The sequence below is a fragment of the Lygodium microphyllum genome, chromosome 11 (assembly GCF_053477565.2).
Source record: "Lygodium microphyllum isolate KBCC chromosome 11, Lygodium_microphyllum_v1.1.10, whole genome shotgun sequence".
Classification (NCBI taxonomy): Eukaryota; Viridiplantae; Streptophyta; class Polypodiopsida; order Schizaeales; family Lygodiaceae; genus Lygodium; species Lygodium microphyllum.
Genome location: NC_141145.1, coordinates 57,128,969 through 57,147,108, shown reverse-complemented (window position 1 = coordinate 57,147,108; position 18,140 = coordinate 57,128,969). Strand labels below are relative to the sequence as shown.

Below are 18,140 nucleotides of genomic sequence, written 5' to 3'. Positions count from 1 at the left end.
CTCATGAAAAGGCCCAATGTCTCCTTTCCAATGCATCTCATGTTGATTTCTTAATAAAAATGTCTGCTAGGTATACTCTGGTTAAGGAAAAAGTATGATGCCCTGTGAGGTGGTAAGACAAAAGAGGGGTGACCCTCCTTTACCACTTAAGACCCTGAAGGGATGCACAACCCGGCCTGGGGGAACTTTGCCCACCTCTCGGTGATCCAGAGCCTGATACTTATATGCAAGTGCATGTACTTTCCCATGATCACCACCTCCCCTAATGCAATGATCCCCTTTCGACATCCCCTCAATGCTAATGGCACCCCTATATGACACTTGAAGTGCATGCACTCAGAAGAGATGTATGGCAATCAATTCACTTATGCATTGATGAGATAGAGTAGATGGATATGAAATGATACTTGGGATAATGCTCAGTATTCTCATTATGCTATTCATGTTTCTAATCATGTCTCTCAACATATGATCCATCCATATAAGGCTTTTGCAATAAGAGACAGGCAGTGTTTTTGGTCACAGTCCTACTACACAGGACAATCATGAAAATCCTATTATAGAAAATTCTGTATTGAATCTAGGAGTGAATCCTATAGCTCGCCTCGAAGAGGGCTTTGTCCCATTTGGTTTGAATAAAAAATCTCCCCAATCGGAGCTATGATTTGGAAGCTATGCCCATTTTTGTGTACTAGGGTTGACATTGTGGACAGGGTGCAAACCAAGCACAGTAATTCCATTGTAGAAAATTCTGATCATTTTCTTTCACAAAGATTAATAGACCATCTTGAAGAGGACTTTGTCCCCTTTGACCTGAATCAAAAATCTCACCAGTCAGAGTTTTTTACAAAAAGTTACGCCCCATTTACTGGCAGTAGGTCTTGTGGACTGCATCTAGATGCCTTGCTAGAAAGGCAAAAGCAAGGCCCATGAGGAACTTGAGAGGGAGATTAGAAACTCTTGGACCTCCATGAATGATGAACCAAACTGGAAACAAGATTACCATGGTAATATGTAGGAGGAAATGCCCGACACAGATCCATACACCTTGCTCAATCACACCTTATGTCAGCATGAGCTTCTTCACATGGAACGGCATTATGACATGGTCACCAACCACCACCAAATGATGTCCAAGCTTGATGAAGCGATCGAGCACATGGCCCTCTCAAACTCAATGACTCAATAGACCTTGGAGTAGCTCACTACTCTTGTTGCTCAATTAGCTACTGCTTCATCCCAAGAGAAGATCAATGACTCTAGGCATGAATCTAGACACCCACTACTTTAGGAGCCATTACATGGTCCTCAAGGCATACTTGGTGCTAAGGGAATCCCCCCTTCTACCTATGAGATTTGTGAACCCTCTCATATGCACATGATGAGCCCCTGTTGAACTCCCCCATCAACCATGTAGCCAACACCCCACTAAGGTCCTCTCCCACCCTTGGTAGAAATTCCCCCACTCTCCCTAGGAGCCCCCATGCACCCTATATGAATTAGCCCCATCATGGAAAATATGGTACCAATGGCCAGCATGGCAATCATGGGCAGCCTGGCTATAATGGACAGCATGGGATAAATGCACCACATGGGATGTATGGACAAGAAGGTATGTATGGACACCACAGGATGCATGGGCAGCAAGGGTTTCATGGATAGCATGGCCCTCATGATCCGCATGATAGCATAATCTAATAAAGTACAATGGCCAATCTCCCTCACCATCTGACTTGGAGGAATGGACGTCCAAGTTGGAGTCCTACTTCAATATCTACCCCTGCACTGATGATTAGAAAATACTTTTTTCTTCTCTCTACTTGGAAGGATTTTCCCACACATGATGGTGCTATATCAATCACAAGAATCATCAGTTCATTGACTGGGAAGATTTTAAGATGCATATGGTCCAAATGTTTGTGTCTCCTGCGGAAAAAGAGCGGTTGGCAAGACGGTGGTACACCCTTGGCCAACGTAACCTCATTGTACATAAGTACACAAATCAGTTCATGAAATTGACCATGTATGTGGAGAGCATTAGCGATGATGCTAAATTGCACAAGTATATCTATGGGTTGGAACTGAGTCCATCAGCACATGTCATGACCCAAAGACCTACTACACTATTTGATGCAATTAAACTAGCTGAGAGATATGCAAGGAAATACCATAAGAATGATTGTTTTCAGCAAGATTCTGGAAAGCCCCTCATCCCTTCAAGATCAGCCCCATATGGAGGTGATTTCCGAGGCACTTCTATGGCTAATAATAGACCCAAAGTACCCACTTACCCCATTGTCCTACTGCTGTGCATCCGAGGTGTGGAATCCACCAAAAAGTTGTGTGTGTGACATTTGTTACTTTGTACATACTTAGTCGTTGTGTTTGAATTTTTTTTCTGCGTGGGCAGTATAGTGGAGAGGGGTTTGGAGCAAGAGGAACTTATCTGTAATGCTCTAGTTGACATGTATGCAAAATCTGACATGCTTGGAAAAGCCCAAGAAGTATTTGACAATATTTCAGCTCGAGATGTCATATCATGGAGTGCGTTGATTACAGGTTATGTTCAACATGGATATGATGAGTAAGCAGTGATGTGTTTTGCACAGATGCAGGAAGAAGGTGTGCTCCCAGATAAGGCCACCATGATCAACGTCCTCTCGTTGTGTTGCAGCTTGACTGCACTTGATGAGGGGAAACGAACTAATGCTCGTGTTGCTCACAAGGAATTTGGGTCTGATGTTGAACTAGCAACAACACTTACAAACACGTATGGCAAGTGCGATGATCTAGAGCATGTTTGAAGTTTGTTCAGTGGAATGGCAGTACGAGATGTCGTGGCATGAAATGTGATTATCTCATTACACTCTGAGCTGGAGAATGGTAAGGATGCTATTCAACTCTTTTATCAATTGTTGTGTGAAGGATTTTCACCTACCATAGCTACTTATGCCAGTGTCCTTTCTGCATGTACAAATCAAAGAGACCTCAATCAAGGCAAACAAGTGCAATGCTATTGTATTCAGACTGGCTTTGATTCAGATTCAGTTATTGCAAGTGCACTTGTTCATTTTTACAGCAAGTGTGGCAGCTTGAGGGAAGCTGAAATGACATTTTGTGCATCGCCAAAACGTGATGCTGTCACATGGAATGCGATGATCACTGCTTATGCCCAGCATAGGCATCTCAAGGATGCCATTGAAAATTTGACAAAGTTGCAGATAGAGGGAATTGCTGTTGACAAGTCAAGCTTTATGTGTCTGCTTGATGCCTGTGGTAGTGAGGTAGCATTGTCTACAGCCAAGCAACTACATGCTTTTATAAACAAAAGTGACTATGGAGCAGATAATAAAATTTTCAATGCTCTCATAAGTGTGTACGGTAGATGTGGAAGCCTAGAAAATGCACAGAAGCTTTTTGATAAAATGAATAACAAGGACATAGTTTCTTGGAATGCCTTGATTGTAGCATACGGACAAAATGGTTTTGGAAATGAAGCCCTGAAAGTATTCGATCAAACGCAGCACGCAGATATTGTAGTTTCAACTGCATTGGTAAGCATGTATGGGAGCAGTGGTAATCTGGTAGAAGCTCAGTATGTTTTTGATAGAATGCCACAACACAATGTTGTGACATGGACTGCTATGATTACTGTATATTGTCTGCAACTAGGCCGCTTTTCTCCTCAAAAAGTAGGCCGCCTGGGGGAAGAAAAAGCAAAGAACGGAAAGAAAGCAACGGGGGGAGCTATTGTGGAAGGAACAGGCGATTGTGAAAGAAGAAATCCTAAATTCCTTCTTTTTGCAATGTTTGACGGGGCAACACAAAACATGATATTTCACAAAAGAAAGAGGAAGTGACACAATCAGAATGTGAGACATACCCAAGAGTAAGGGAAAGCAAACGTAACCGAGGAGGAGGCTGAATTCAGCACAGGGTTAAGGCTTTCGATTGGCATTGCAAGATGGTACTGGAGAATATCAAGAAAATGTGAACAGAGGTCCCTAAAATTGGCAAAGGAAAGAAGAAAACAATCCTATATTGCAGAGATTAAACAAAGACACAATTGATTCATTTTAGGGGAACAACAACTGACGTATCCAAAGGAGAGCTAGTCGGCTGAACCATTGCGCAGTGAAGGCAACATGTGTTAATCACATATGACTGGATGTTCTGAAGCAACGTGGATAATTGGAAGCACGTTTTTTTTTTCATCGAAGCTATCATCTGCTTCAACGAATTCTGCGGAGCTGGTCATCATAGGGTCGGCTGCAAATACGAAAAAGAAAAAGATTAAGCTTAAAGCCTAAGCTTCCTAGAGTTATTATCTCATGTTATATAGAAAATCAAAGCTGACAAAGAGCGGAAGAGAATGGAAGAGCAAAGCTTAGTTAAGCTTGTAAAGAAGCTTAAAGAGAGGAGCTTAAAGTAATGTGCTGGACTACAGAGTAAGTGGAGGACAATTCTAGACTGAGAGGCGGAAACATAGTGATATTCATCATTGATAGGAGCTTATTCATAAGCTTCATTCAAAACTATTACGTAAGCATATGAAAAAGCTTAAAGAAGAGCAGATGGCAGACGATCATCATGCTCACAGTACTTAAGAGCTTTTGTGCTTGTTTCTTTTGGTGGTTTTGAAGAGGACCACTTTCATCTTTTCAAGGGAATATGAAGGCTATGAGCTCTTTGCTTCTCTCATTATAAGATACTCTATTACATCTTGAGACCTTGTATATGATCTTATTTCACGATATTTTATCTCTTTGGCCTATAACAACAACTTCAATCCTTCATTCTATGTTAGAAGTTTCCTTTGAATAAATTATCAGATTTCTTGGTCTACCCTTGTTCTCTTCCATCCATCTTGCGATCTCGGAGAACCCCTGCCGTTGCAGCATCACGAACCCTAAATTCCTATCACAGTTGGTGAACCCGACATGAAAGCGTCGCATTTAAATTTCAGGATGGGAGATACTTCAACATCAATTTCAGCCTCTTCTACGATTCCTACTTTGTCCTCTACTTCAGCTCCATCATTGATTGCTGCTTCAAGTACTTCAACGGATGATTTAAAGCAGATTTTGCAGAATATGTCTACGTATATGCAGCTTCAAAATTAGCAGACACAATTGTATATGCAGCAATAGCAACAGTTGCATCAACAACAGTTGTCTCAGCAAAGGCAACTATATTCGGAGCAAGAGAATGCAATCAGCATGACTAAGGCAATTGAAGTAGTTGAGAATGAAAAGAAGCTATTTGATGACTGTAATGTTTCGGCTTATTTGAAGACGTATGAGATCAAGATGGGATTTTTTGGAGTACCAACAGGACTTATGAGTAAATATTTCCTTCGCCTTGTCACACTTGCCTTGAGGGTAAAAGTGACTGATCTTTTCCTTCAAAATTCTCATTGGCAAGATTTTAAGAAGGCCCTGAAAGATAAGTATTTTCTTGAGGACTTTGGGATGGCTACACGACGATCGTTCCGAGAGTGGGTCTACATTCCAAACAAAGGTCTAGCTGCTTCAGAATTGATATGTGAATTTGAAGATAGGTATAGTCAACTTGATGCTATTGAACAAAGAGCATTGGATGTTGAAAAAGTTGAGCTTTTCTTGCAAGCTGCAGATCCTGCTCTTCAGGAAGAATTAGGAGAGCTTCTTGAGGATCACACGAAGCCTATGGGTCTTAAAATGGATTGGCAAGATGCCTAGGATGCGGTCTCGACTTTGACCAAGAGGCATACATGGAAGACCCGCCTACAGAATGGATCCATGACACTGACACCGTCTTCTTCTCCTATGCTTGCTTCTACCCCTGCCATTTCCTCTCTTCCTCAACCAGTTTCTTGGCCTATGCCAGTGCCTACTGTTTCTAATCCTCTTGTTCCTCCTGTTCCAAGACCGATGCCGGCTCCTTTTGCTCCAAAATCATCCGCTCTGTTAGTTCCTTCCTCTCTTGATGACATAATCAAAGGCATAATGGATTTGACACTAGAGTCAGTTAAAGCAGAATTGGTGGGAAAATTGAAAGAGTAGTCTGCTTCGACCGTGCCTACTATTTCTTCTAGTGCTCCTACTGCACCTAGGAGTGCTCCTACTGCACCTAGGAGTGCTCCTAATGCACCTAGGAGAGATCGAAGATGTATTTGATGTGATAGTATAGACCATGAGCATTGCAGGGATTGTGAATATGCTGAAAGCTGATATGCAGAGTTGTCACAATAATGTATCAGTGTAGTCCCTAGACATGTTTCATGAAATTTCAGATTTTTTGTCACAAATAGAGTGAGAGGCTGAGGTGACTCAGCAAAAAGTGTTGAGTGCTGAAGAAATTCAGCAAACAGAGTTTCCGGCTAATTATGATCAGCCTACAGAGACACAGAGGGCTGAAAACTTTCAGCCAACAGAGTTTACTACTGAAATATTTCAGCATCCAGAGTTTAGGGTTGTTCCTATACAGTCCATAGAGCAGAGGGCTGAGGATATTCAACCCCACCAAAGTACAGAATTGCTGATTTATAGCAAGATTTGAGTAATGCAGAGGATCATAATGAAGCCAGGGTTGACATGAAATACAAGACTGTGGATAAGAAGGTGAAGCTGGTAGCTGGACCGCTTCCACAATGACAGTGAATCAGCAAATAGAGAGGGCTGCCAAACAGCCAATTTTGAGGAATCCAAAGCATATAGGCCATAAATTTATAGCAGAGACTCTTGCTGAATTAAAAATTGGAAATGGTGATTTCTTGCTACCCTCAGAGAAGAAATGCTTTCAGGATATGCTTGAGCGACATGGAAGGGGGTTTGCTTTCTTCTAACATGAGATTGGATATGTGAATCCGGACATTGTTGCCCCTATGGTGATCTTTACTATTCCTCATATTCCATGGAACCTCTGACCTATTCCAGTGCCTAGAGCACACCTGCCAAAGCTAATTGACTTGTTGAATGAGAAAATCAGGATGGGTATCCTAGAGCCTTCATTTGCACCATATTCAAATAGGTGGTTTACGGTTCTAAAGAAGAATGGTACTCTCCCATTTATATAGGACATGCAGCCAGTAAACAGAGTTACTATCAGGAATGTTGGTATAGGCCCAATTGTGGATGAGTTTGCATAAGCATTTGCTGGACATGCCATCTATTCTTTAGGTGACTTGTATTCGGGATATGATCAGTTTCAGCTGGCTTTGGAAAGTAGGGGCATAACCACTATGAGAACTCCTATTGGGCTTGTCAGGATGTGTACCTTACCTCAAGATGCCACTAATTCTATCTCGCATATGATGAATGCCATGCATAAGGTCCTTCGTGAGTACATACCTCAGCTTACCATGCCTTTCTTGGATGATGTGCCCATTAAGGGGTGTGCAGAAGAAGAGAAGAATGAGAGTCTAAATGAGCAAGGATGAAGATACTTTATGGTTGATCATATTTCAGCTTGTGAAAAGATTTTGGCTAGGTTAGAAGAAGTGAACTTGACACTATCAGGGCAAAATTCTATTTTTGGAGTAAATGAGATTGTCATTGTTGGACATATGTGTGGGTATCATGGCAGGAAACCTTCACTTGAGAAGGTGGATGCTATAGGCAAGATTACGGAGTATTGTTCTACCACTTCAGAGGTACGGAGATTCATTGGAGCTTGTATGTTTTACATGATTTGGATACCCCATTTTGCACACATAGTAGATTGTTTATATCAGCTGCTTCGAAAGGGGCAAAAATTTTATTGGGATGAGAGCCACACTAGAGCCATGGGGAAATTGAAGAAGTTATTGCAGATTGCTCTTACTCTCAGGAAAGTGGATTATAATTGTGGAAGGCCTATTCTATTGGCAGTTGACACTAGTCCAATTGGCATAGGTTGGGTTGTGGGTCAAGATGATGCAGATGGAAACAGGTATGCTATTTGGTTTGGGACAAAAGTCCTAAACGAGAGACAAAGGAGGTATCCTCAAATCAAGAGGGAATTACTGGGAATTGTTACGGCTCTCAAATGTGACAAGGAGTACTTTATTGGAGTCTCAGTTGTGGTAGAGACAGATTGCTTGCCATTGATAGATATGATTACGATTTGCTCTACTCCGGATATAGCTATGCTGAGATGGATTGCATACATCAAGTCATTAAATCCAGAATTTAAACACATAGCAGGGAAGGATAATCCAGTGGTGGATATGCTGTCTAGAGCCAGATATGATGATGAGGAGACACTACTTGTAGAAGAGCATGATGTAGAAATTTCAGCTGCTATGGTTGATCATGTTTGCCATGTCTATGATATTATGGCTTTCATAGAAGAACTCTATGTTGGAGATTGGTTGCAGATTGGCAAGTACCTTAGTACACTAAGCAAAAGAGATGAATGGACAGATGAAGAGTTCAAGAAGATCAGAAGAAAAGCCTATGGCTATTTTCTCAAGGATGGATTTCTTTGGAAGCACCCGAAGAAAAGAGGAGGATTACCCTTGCGGGTTGTCTACGATAAAGAGACCTAGTTACAGGTGATGAGAGAGTTTCATGAGAGTCCTTGGGCTGGTCATAGAGGAGTGTGGGCTACTTATGAGAAAATCAAGGAAAAATATTGGTGGAAAGGCATGTATAGAGATGTTTCTCGCTTTTTAGAGACTTGTAGAGACTGTCAGATGTATTCCGTAGTGCGTCATCGAGATGAGCTTCATCCGACCTATCCGCTATGCATTCATTATAAGTGGGTAGTTGACTAGATTACTATGCCTATGGGTCTATGGCAGATGAGATATATTGTTTTGGCTAGAGAGGATCTTACCAATCATGTTGAGGGTAGACCTTTGAGAACAAAGACCACTAGTGTAGTGTGTAAGTTCTTATTGGAAGAAATTTTCTGCAGGTATGGCTGTGTGAGTAAGATCACTGCAGATTGTGGTGAATTGGATGCAGATGAAGCTAGGGAGTTTTTCTCTCAACTAGGAATCAAGTTGGCTCTAACCACAACAGACAATCCAGAGGGAAACGGAAAGAGTGAAAGAGGGCATCAGCCGATAGTGAAAGCATTAGCCAAAGCATGCAGAGGACAGATTGGAGAATGACCGAGACTTCTACCATTTGCTTTATGGGGTGATCGTACGACTCACAGTGTTATCATAGGATATATGCTCGCAGAGTTGATGTATGGTCAGAAACCGGTTATGCCGACTGAGACTTGTGCTTTGACTTGGTCAGTTTTACCTTGGCAGGAGGATTTGACGAGAGAGGAGCTCTTAGCTCTTTGGATCTGGCAGTTGGAGAGAAGACCAGAGGATATTCAGCTAGCTATTGACAGGTTGAAGGTTGCTAGGCTTAGAAATAAGGACAGGTTTGACAGCAAGCATTGCTTGCAGCCTAGAGCAATAGAAGAGGGAGACTGGGTATTAGTCTTTGACAGCAGCCTTGAAAATCAGCATACTGCACTTCGAAAGATGGTGAAAAGATGGTTTGGGCCGTACATAGTCAGACATGTCTTTGATAATGCAACATATGAGCTGACAGAATTGGATGGGACAGTGCTTAGAGTGCCCATTGTAGGAAAAAGAATCAAGATTTTCAAGAAAAGAGATGATGAGAATTATGCATTGGAAGAATTTGCAAGAGAAGAGCAACGAGAATAAACTCCAGTAGAAGAGAGAGATGATATGACAGATAATCTTGTTGATATATCGGAAATACACAATGAAGAGATTGATCTCTTCGTGGATCTTGATGATAATGATTATGGGTAGTTTGCCCATCAGGATGATGCACAGGATCAGAGGGGGTGGATATCGTACAGCTGCGCATCTGAGGTGTGGAATCCACCAAAAACTTATGTGTGTGACATTTATTACTTTGTACATACTTAGTCGTTGTGTTTGCATTTTTGTTTTGCGTGGGCAGTATAGTGGAGAGGGGTTTGGAGCAAGAGGAACTTATCTGTAATGCTTTGGTTGACATGTATGCCAAATTTGTCATGCTTGGAAAATCCCAAGAAGTAGTTGACAATATTTCAGCTCGAGATGTCATATCATGGAGTGCGTTGATTATAGGTTATGTTCAACATGGATATGATGAGTAAGCAGTGATGTGTTTTGCACAGATGCAAGAAGAAGGTGTGCTCCCAGATAAGGCCACCATGATCAACATCCTCTCATTGTGTTGCAGCCTGACTGCACTTGATGAGGGGAAACGAACTGATGCTCGTGCTGCTCAGAGGGAATTCGGGTCTGATGTTGAACTAGCAACAACACTTACAAACATGTACGGCAAGTGTGGTGATCTAGAGCATGTTTGAAGTTTATTCTGTGGAATGGCAGTGCGAGATGTTGTGGCATGGAATGCGATGATCTCATTACACTCTCAGCTGGGGAATGGTAAGGATGCTATTCAACTCTTTTGTCAATTGTTGTGTGAAGGATTTTCACCTACCAGAGCTACTTATGCCAGTGTCCTTTCTGCACGTACAAATCAAAGAGACCTCAATCAAGGCAAACAAGTGCAATGCTATTGTATTCAGACTGACTTTGATTCAGATTCAGTTATTGCAAAGTGCACTTGTTCATTTTTACAGCAAGTGTGGTAGCTTGAGGGAAGCTGAAATGACATTTTGTGCATCGCCTAAACGTGATGCTGTCACATGGAATGCGATGATCACTGCTTATGCCCAGCATAGGCATCTCAAGGATGCCATTGAAAATTTGACAAAGTTGTAGATAGAGGGAATTGTTGTTGACAAGTCAAGCTTTATGTGTATGCTTGATGCCTGTGGTAGTGAGGCAGCATTGCCTATAGCCAAGCAACTACGTGCTTTTATAAACAAAAGTGGGTATGGAGCATATAATAAAATTGTCAATGCTGTCATAAGTGTGTACGGTAGATGTGGAAGCCTAGAAAACGCATAGAAGCTTTTTGATAAAATGAATAACAAGGACATAGTTTCTTGGAATGCCTTGATTGTAGCATACGAACAAAATGGTTTTGGAAATGAAGCCCTGAAAGTATTCGATCAAATGCAGCAGGCAGATATTGTAGTTTCAACTGCATTGGTAAGCATGTATGGGAGCAGTGGTAATCTAGTAGAAGCTCAGTATGTTTTTGATAGAATGCCACAACACAATGTTGTGACATGGACTGCTATGATTACTGTGTATTGCAAATGGGCCGCTTTTCTCCTCAAAAAGTAGGCCGCCTGGGAGAAGAAAAAGCAGGGAATGGAAAGAAAGCATCGAGGGGAGCTATTGTGGAAGGAACAGGCGATTGTGAAAGAAGGCATCAGGGAGCTCTGGCACGGAGGACTGTTTTTTTTTCTGCAATGTTTGACGAGGCAGCACAAAACCTGATATTTCGCAGAAGAAAGAGAAAGTGACACAATCAGAATGTGAGGCATACCCGAGAGTAAGGGAAAGCAAACGTAACCGAGGAGGTGGCTGAATTTAGCACAGGGTTAAGGCTTTTGATCGGCATTGCAACATGGTGCTGGAGAATGTCAAGGAAATGTGAACAGAGGTCCCTAGAACTGGCAAAGGAAAGAAGAAAACAATCCTATATTGTAGAGATTAACAAAGACACAATTGATTCATTTTAGGGGAACAACAACTGACGCATCTAGAGGAGAGCTAGTCGGCTTAACCATTGTGCAGTGAAGGCAACATGTGTTAATCACATATGACTGGATGTTCTGAAGCAATGTGGATAATTGGAAGCACGTTTTTTTTTTCATCGAAGCTATCATCTGCTTCAGCGAATTCTGCAGAGCTGGTCATCATAGCATCAGCTGCAATACGAAAAAGAAAAAGATTAAGCTTAAAGCCTAAGCTTCCTAGAGTTATTATCTCATGTTATATAGAAAAACAAAGCTGATAGAGAGCGGAAGAGAATGGAAGAGCAAAGCTTACTTAAGCTTGTAAAGAAGCTTAAAGAGAGGAGCTTAAAGTAATGTGCTAGACTACAGAGTAAGTGGAGGATAATTCTAGACAGAGAGGCAGAAACATAGTGATGTTCATCATCAATAGGAGCTTATTCATAAGCTTCATTCAAAACTATTATTTAAGCATATGAAAAAGCTTAAAGAAGAGCAGATTGTAGACGATCATCATGCTCACAGTACTTAAGAGCTTTTGTGCTTGTTTCTTTTGGTGGTTTTGAAGAGGATCACTTTCATCTTTTCAAGGGAATATGAAGGCTATGAGCTCTCTGCTTCTCTCATTATAAGATACTCTATTACATCTTGATTCCTTGTATTTCACAATATTTTATCTCTTTGGCCTATAACGACAACGTCAATCTTTCATTGTATGTTAGAAGTTTCATTTGAATAAATTATTAGATTTCTTGGTCTACCCTTGTTCTCTTCCGTCCATCTTACGATCTCGGAGAACCCCTACGGTTGTGGCATCACGAACCCTAAATTCCTATCACACCGCTTTCCATGCTGAAAGAAAAATGGACACTTTTGGGACAACATTTGGCTCTAATGCTAAGAATAAGTGTGCTGAAAACAAACAATCCACTGCATCACCTTCCCTTGCCTCTAGTGGTTAACACTTCATTCCTCCAGATGTTGTGAAGGAACAAAATGAAAAAGGTCTATGCTTTAAATGTGGGGATAAGTACACTGCTAATCATGCCTCCAAGTGCCCGTACAAGACAACTACGGTCAAGCTTCATAGCATGTATATCATGGAAGATTGGCACAATGATGAGGATGACCTACCCACCGACCATGCCGAGCTTGCTGAGGATGTTGATTGTGAGCAGTTCTATGACCCGCAGGATTGGTTTCCTTTTGACCCGAACAGTGATCCATCACAGATATTTGATCTGACAACCCACCCACCCACCACTTTCCTTTGCTCTATCTCCTTAGAAGCTTGGATGGATTCCCGAAGCCCTAGCACCCTACGCATTCAAGGAAGTATCCATGGAAAGCATGTCTTTATCCTTGTGGACAGTGGTAGCACTCACAATTTTGTCAATAAATCAGCCATTGATCGGTTGAAATGCACTCCTATGGAATTACACCACCCCTTGAAGGTCCAAGTAGCAAATGGAGAAGAAGAAATCAACACACATGTATGTTCCACAGTCTCCTTACGCTTGGCTGAAAATTAGTGGCACTGCTTGATCTAATTGTCCTAGATATGGGCCCCATTGATATATTCTTGGGTTGTGATTGGTTGAAACAATTGGGGAAAATTGCCATGGACTTCTCTCAGCTCTACATGGAGTTTATGATGCATGGACAGCTCATCTGCCTAGAGGGAGTTCAAGATCATGCTGATTTTCAGCTCATTACAACAACGCAAGTGAAACAGGAGTTTAAGAAATGCTCACAAATATTTGTCTTGCAATTGAATAAGGACAATTCTAGTTAGTCCTCTACAATATCTAATGATTCAGCCTTGCAGTCCTTACTTGAGGAGTACAGTGACCTATTTCAGATGTCTATATCCCTTTCCCTTGAGAGGCAAGTGGACCACCCACTTGATTTAGAGCCCTATTCCAAGCTAGTAAACAAGCTCCCTTATAGACTCTCAAAGTGTGAGCATGAAGAGGTTGCAAAGCAAGTTAAGGAGTTGTTGGAGATGGGTTTCATTGAACTAAGTTCTTCCCCCTATGCATCCCCTATCTTGTTAGTCAAGCAAAAAGATGGCTCTTTTCTCATGTGCATCAACTATAGAGCTTCAACAAGATCACGGTGAAGAACTGCGACCCCATCCCACGAATTGACGATTTGCTGGATGAGTTGAAGGGGGCATGCTTTTTCACTAAAATTGACTTGTGCTCTAACTACCACCATATTCGTATGAGGGAGGGAGATGAGGTCAAAACGGACTTCAGGACTGATTGTGGACTTTATCATTTTCTAGTGATGCCTTTTGGGTTGACTAACGTGCCCGCCACATTTCAAAGTCTCGTGAACAAAATCCTTCAACCCTTTCTCTTCAAGTTTGTGCTTGTTTTCTTTGATGACATCCTCATTTACATCAAATCATCAAAGGAGCACTTGGTACATGTTTGAAGGGTGTTTGACATATTGAGAGAGCATCGACTCTTTGCTAAGGAGAGCAAATGCACCTTCATGCAAACATTTGTGGAGTACTTGGGACACATTGTGAGAAAAAATGGTAAAGAGGCTGACCCGAAGAAGGTGCAATGTGTTAGGGACTGGCCCACTCCTTCCACCACCACTTTGTTGCATGGCTTCCTTGGTCTCTCTTCATTTTATAGATGTTTCATTAAGCAATATGCCACCATTACAGCACCTTTGACTGATCGATTAAAAAAGAATTCATTCTTTTGGGATGCCACTGCTGATCATAGCTTTAAGTAGTTAAAGGATGTGCTTACTTTTGCCCCCAACCTTGTTTGTGCCTTGACTTCTCTAAGTTGTTTACCATTCATTGTGATGCCAGTGACAGGGGTATTGGTGTAGTATTGTTGCAAGAGCATGGTGTGATTGCATTTGAGAGCCACAAGCTTGATGAGAAGGAGATGAAAATTAATGTATATGACCAGGATATATTGGCCATCCTCCATGACATCAAGAAATAGCACCACTATTTGTATGGCAGTCACTTCCAAGTAAATAGTGATCATCGAGTCCCCTAGTACTTCTTGACTCAATCCACTTAGACTCCTAAGCAAAGACGATGGGTGGCAACCTTGCAAAACTATGACTTTGACATTTCTCACACTCGAGGCAAGGATAATATTGTGGTTGAATCACTCTCTTGGATGTGGGCATGCAGAGTATCCTCTATTTCATAATTGCACAATGATTGGGTTGAAGAGCTTCAAGAGGCTTACTTGTTAGATAATGATGCCAGGAGGCATATGCCACGGTGGATTCCGTGAGGTTTTACGGTGGATTCCGTAAACTTAGATGACCGGGGCTCATACACAAAGAGGATTCTTTGTGCGAGAAGTTGATGGGGACGCCTGTCCTTTTCGGGCGTTTCATTAATTTAGTGTGTACATGGGTGATTCCATAGCGGGTGATTCCGCAAAATGCATATTAAATTAATAAACGTTTATGAGTTTAGAGTGCGCACTCGTAATAAATTAAGGTTAGGATTTATTTCTAACCAGTTGATTTATTTATGTAGTTGAAGACTGCTAGGTATTCACTTTTGTCGGTTTAATTGTATTATTTTACTAACGATTGTGAATGCTTCAGTTGATGTGTAGAGATAGTAGCAGTGGCGAAGGAAAGCATTGGAGTCTAGCGGGTTTTCGACTCTTGGACTAGATTTTGATAGGCGCCACGCCTATATTTTGTTATGTCTATTGAGACATCGATTATTTATTATTATTTTGCATGCGCTTATGCGCCCGGATATGTTATTTCTATTTGGACATTGAGATTGGGCGTGCCAGACACTATGGGCACCGTCCATTAGCTTTATTTTCCTATTTTTGTAGAAAGCAAACTCAAAAGCTAAAAGCTTGTCATATTTTTGTAATTGGGCTATTATTGAGCATGAAGATTGGAAATATACATAAAATACATGCTTTGTGAAGCGCTCACACAAGGCATGGGGGAGATTGAACCCAATTTGTCTATTGCCTCTTGTCGTGCATGCTTTTACATGGTTTTTTTGTGCAAAAAGGTAGAGTACTTTGTTCTTGGGGACCTTCCGGGATTCACCACGTGAGCTATCTGCGACCGATCTGCGCATCAGTGGTATCAGAGCGGAGCAGAGATCAAGAGCTTCCAATCGCTACCAATCTCGGGCGAAGGCGGAGCTCCAGGAACAAACGGGCTCTACAGTCAATCTCGTCGCGAACCGTCGATACAGGCAGACTTCTGGCGATCAAGAACCCCTGTTTCCACTGTCAGATCGCGAAGGACCAAGCTCTGCAGGCGGAGGACCAAGCAATCATCTCCATCAACAAGTCATTGAAAAACAGTGAGAAAAGTCTTAATCCTCTTCACTCAAAGCTTAATTACAAAGCTTTAAAAGCTTAAAAGAAGCTTAAGCTTCTTCAAAATCTCCTCGGCCCCCACCCTCACGAAAAAAAACGGCAGCCTGTTAGTCCTCCTTAAGCTCATAAGCTTAAGCTTAATTACTTAAGCTTAAGGCTTTCTGCAAGTTACACAGGTCCGACAAGTTCGCAAACTCCGGGTCTCGCACTTCTGAAGTCAAGTTCCGCAAGTCGACGGTAATCAAGTTCTGCAAGTTCTGCAAGTCAGCCTAAGTCCAGCAAGTCAACAACTCTGCAAGTCTGCTAAGTCTGCAACTCTGCAAGTCAGACTAAATCAGAATTGACTAGTGCTTAAAACTCATAGAAGACTTGTTCGTATGCAAAAATTCTGAACTGGAAAGTTGTTCGCAGCAAGCTGTTCTACCTATCTACAAGTTCGTTGAAGTACTTTCAGCAAACGGAGACAGAAATATTGCAGAATTTCTAAAAATTGAAGAAGAAATACCCAAGAATACATAGCCTTGTAACCCCAAATTTGAGCTACGCTCATCCCGCTAACCTGATTTTGAGTGAGAAAGGTTTGATTGAGTTTTACAGGATGACTACCCCACATATGGATGATCCTATGGCTGAAGACGACCTACCTGAGCCTACCATGGAACAAAAGCTGGATCTTATCATGCTGCAATTGGAAGAAGAGCGAAGGGCTAGGCAAGCCTTGCAAGCGCAATTGACAAAGCTACAAAGAGCGTCCAATGATAAAGAAGAACTGCAAGCTGAAGATTTGATTCGCCGTACCATCGACGCCACTCTTGAAGCCCAAACCATTCACAAGGAATCCAAGATAAGTAAACGAAGTTTCAAGTTCCGCACTTTCAATGGCATAAGAGAAGGAAAGATTGTTTTATCATTCATTAGCCAGTTTGATGACTATTTCCATGAGGAAACTTATCCCGAAAAAGATAAAATCAAGTGTGTTACTAATCATCTGATAGACAGAGCATCACTTTGGTGGACTGTAGTCCGCAAGAGTATAGAATGTCCTGCTACTTGGGAAGATCTCAAGAAGAAGTTCATGCAAAATTTCCTTCCACCGCAATTTCATGAGAAGGCTATTAAACAATGGGATCTACTACAACAACGAGATCGTGAGCCTATTCCACAGTATACAGAGCGTTTTTGGAATGCACTCTTACAGTTACGCATGCTTGAAGATGTACCAGAGACGACACATAAGCGGAAGTATATGTCTGGACTTCTTGGACATTACTACGCTGAAGTAAACATGTTCAAGCCTGCTACCCTTGAAGACGCCATCTCCTTAGCTCACGACACTGAAGATAAGTTACGCGGAAGAGATCGACGACCACAGCCATTCCAAGCCAACGGTAATTATGGATCTAAACAATTCAATTCCAATTTCAAAAGGTTTAATCTAGGTCGTTTCTCATCACCATCTTTCCGCAAGAATTGGCCTAAACCACCTACATTACCATCCACAGTCAATTCAAATTCTAAGCCTATTCCACAAGCAAATCCAAATATACCCAGACTCCCAGCCATTGCAAATAATGTGACCAAAGCTAAGCCAATAGTATGCTATAAGTGTCACCAGCCAGGGCATCTCGTAGCAAATTGTCATTCAAAGAAGCCATCAGCACATATCAACTACCTTGGAGCCATGGACGAAGAAGAACATGAGGATATGCCAGATTTCACTGAAGAAGAGGATGATATTACTACTACTTCTGACACTTTACCAGGTATGCCTACTTCACATTCATTGTTGACTATGAAATGTATGGTGCATGGAAAAGAAAGAACTATATTGCATGATGACGGTAGTACCCATGACTTTATTTCAGCAAAATTGGTAAAGGAATTGAAATTGCATACTGTACCTACGCATTATCGCATAAAAGCTGCATTTTTAGGCACTAGGTACAATGGCACACAAGAAGTTCCAGATTTAGAAATTCAAATTGGTCCATACATTGAAAGAAGAAATTTCTTAGTTGTCCCATTATAGTCAAGCGACATTATTCTAGGAATGCCATGGAGACACCAACATAATCCAAACATAGACTATTCTACGCACACAATGAATATTAATTTTCAAGGAAAAATCTATTACATTATTTGGTATGCATGCATCTCATATTTTTCCACTGCTTTTGCATACTCAAGCAAAACGTGCACTACGCAAGAATA

The 18,140-nt window shown here is 41.6% G+C and overlaps 1 protein-coding gene across 1 annotated transcript; it reads left to right on the top strand.

Annotated features, from left to right (window-relative positions):
* The first annotated feature begins 2,594 nt into the window (after positions 1–2,594).
* LOC148028846 (pentatricopeptide repeat-containing protein At4g13650-like) lies at positions 2,595–10,714 on the top strand. Its single transcript, XM_087688504.1, has 4 exons — positions 2,595–2,775; positions 2,926–3,818; positions 10,102–10,290; positions 10,418–10,714. The coding sequence occupies exons 1-4, from the start codon at positions 2,595–2,597 to the stop codon at positions 10,712–10,714; spliced, it is 1,560 nt and encodes a 519-aa protein (XP_087544630.1).
* The last annotated feature ends 7,426 nt before the right edge of the window (positions 10,715–18,140 follow it).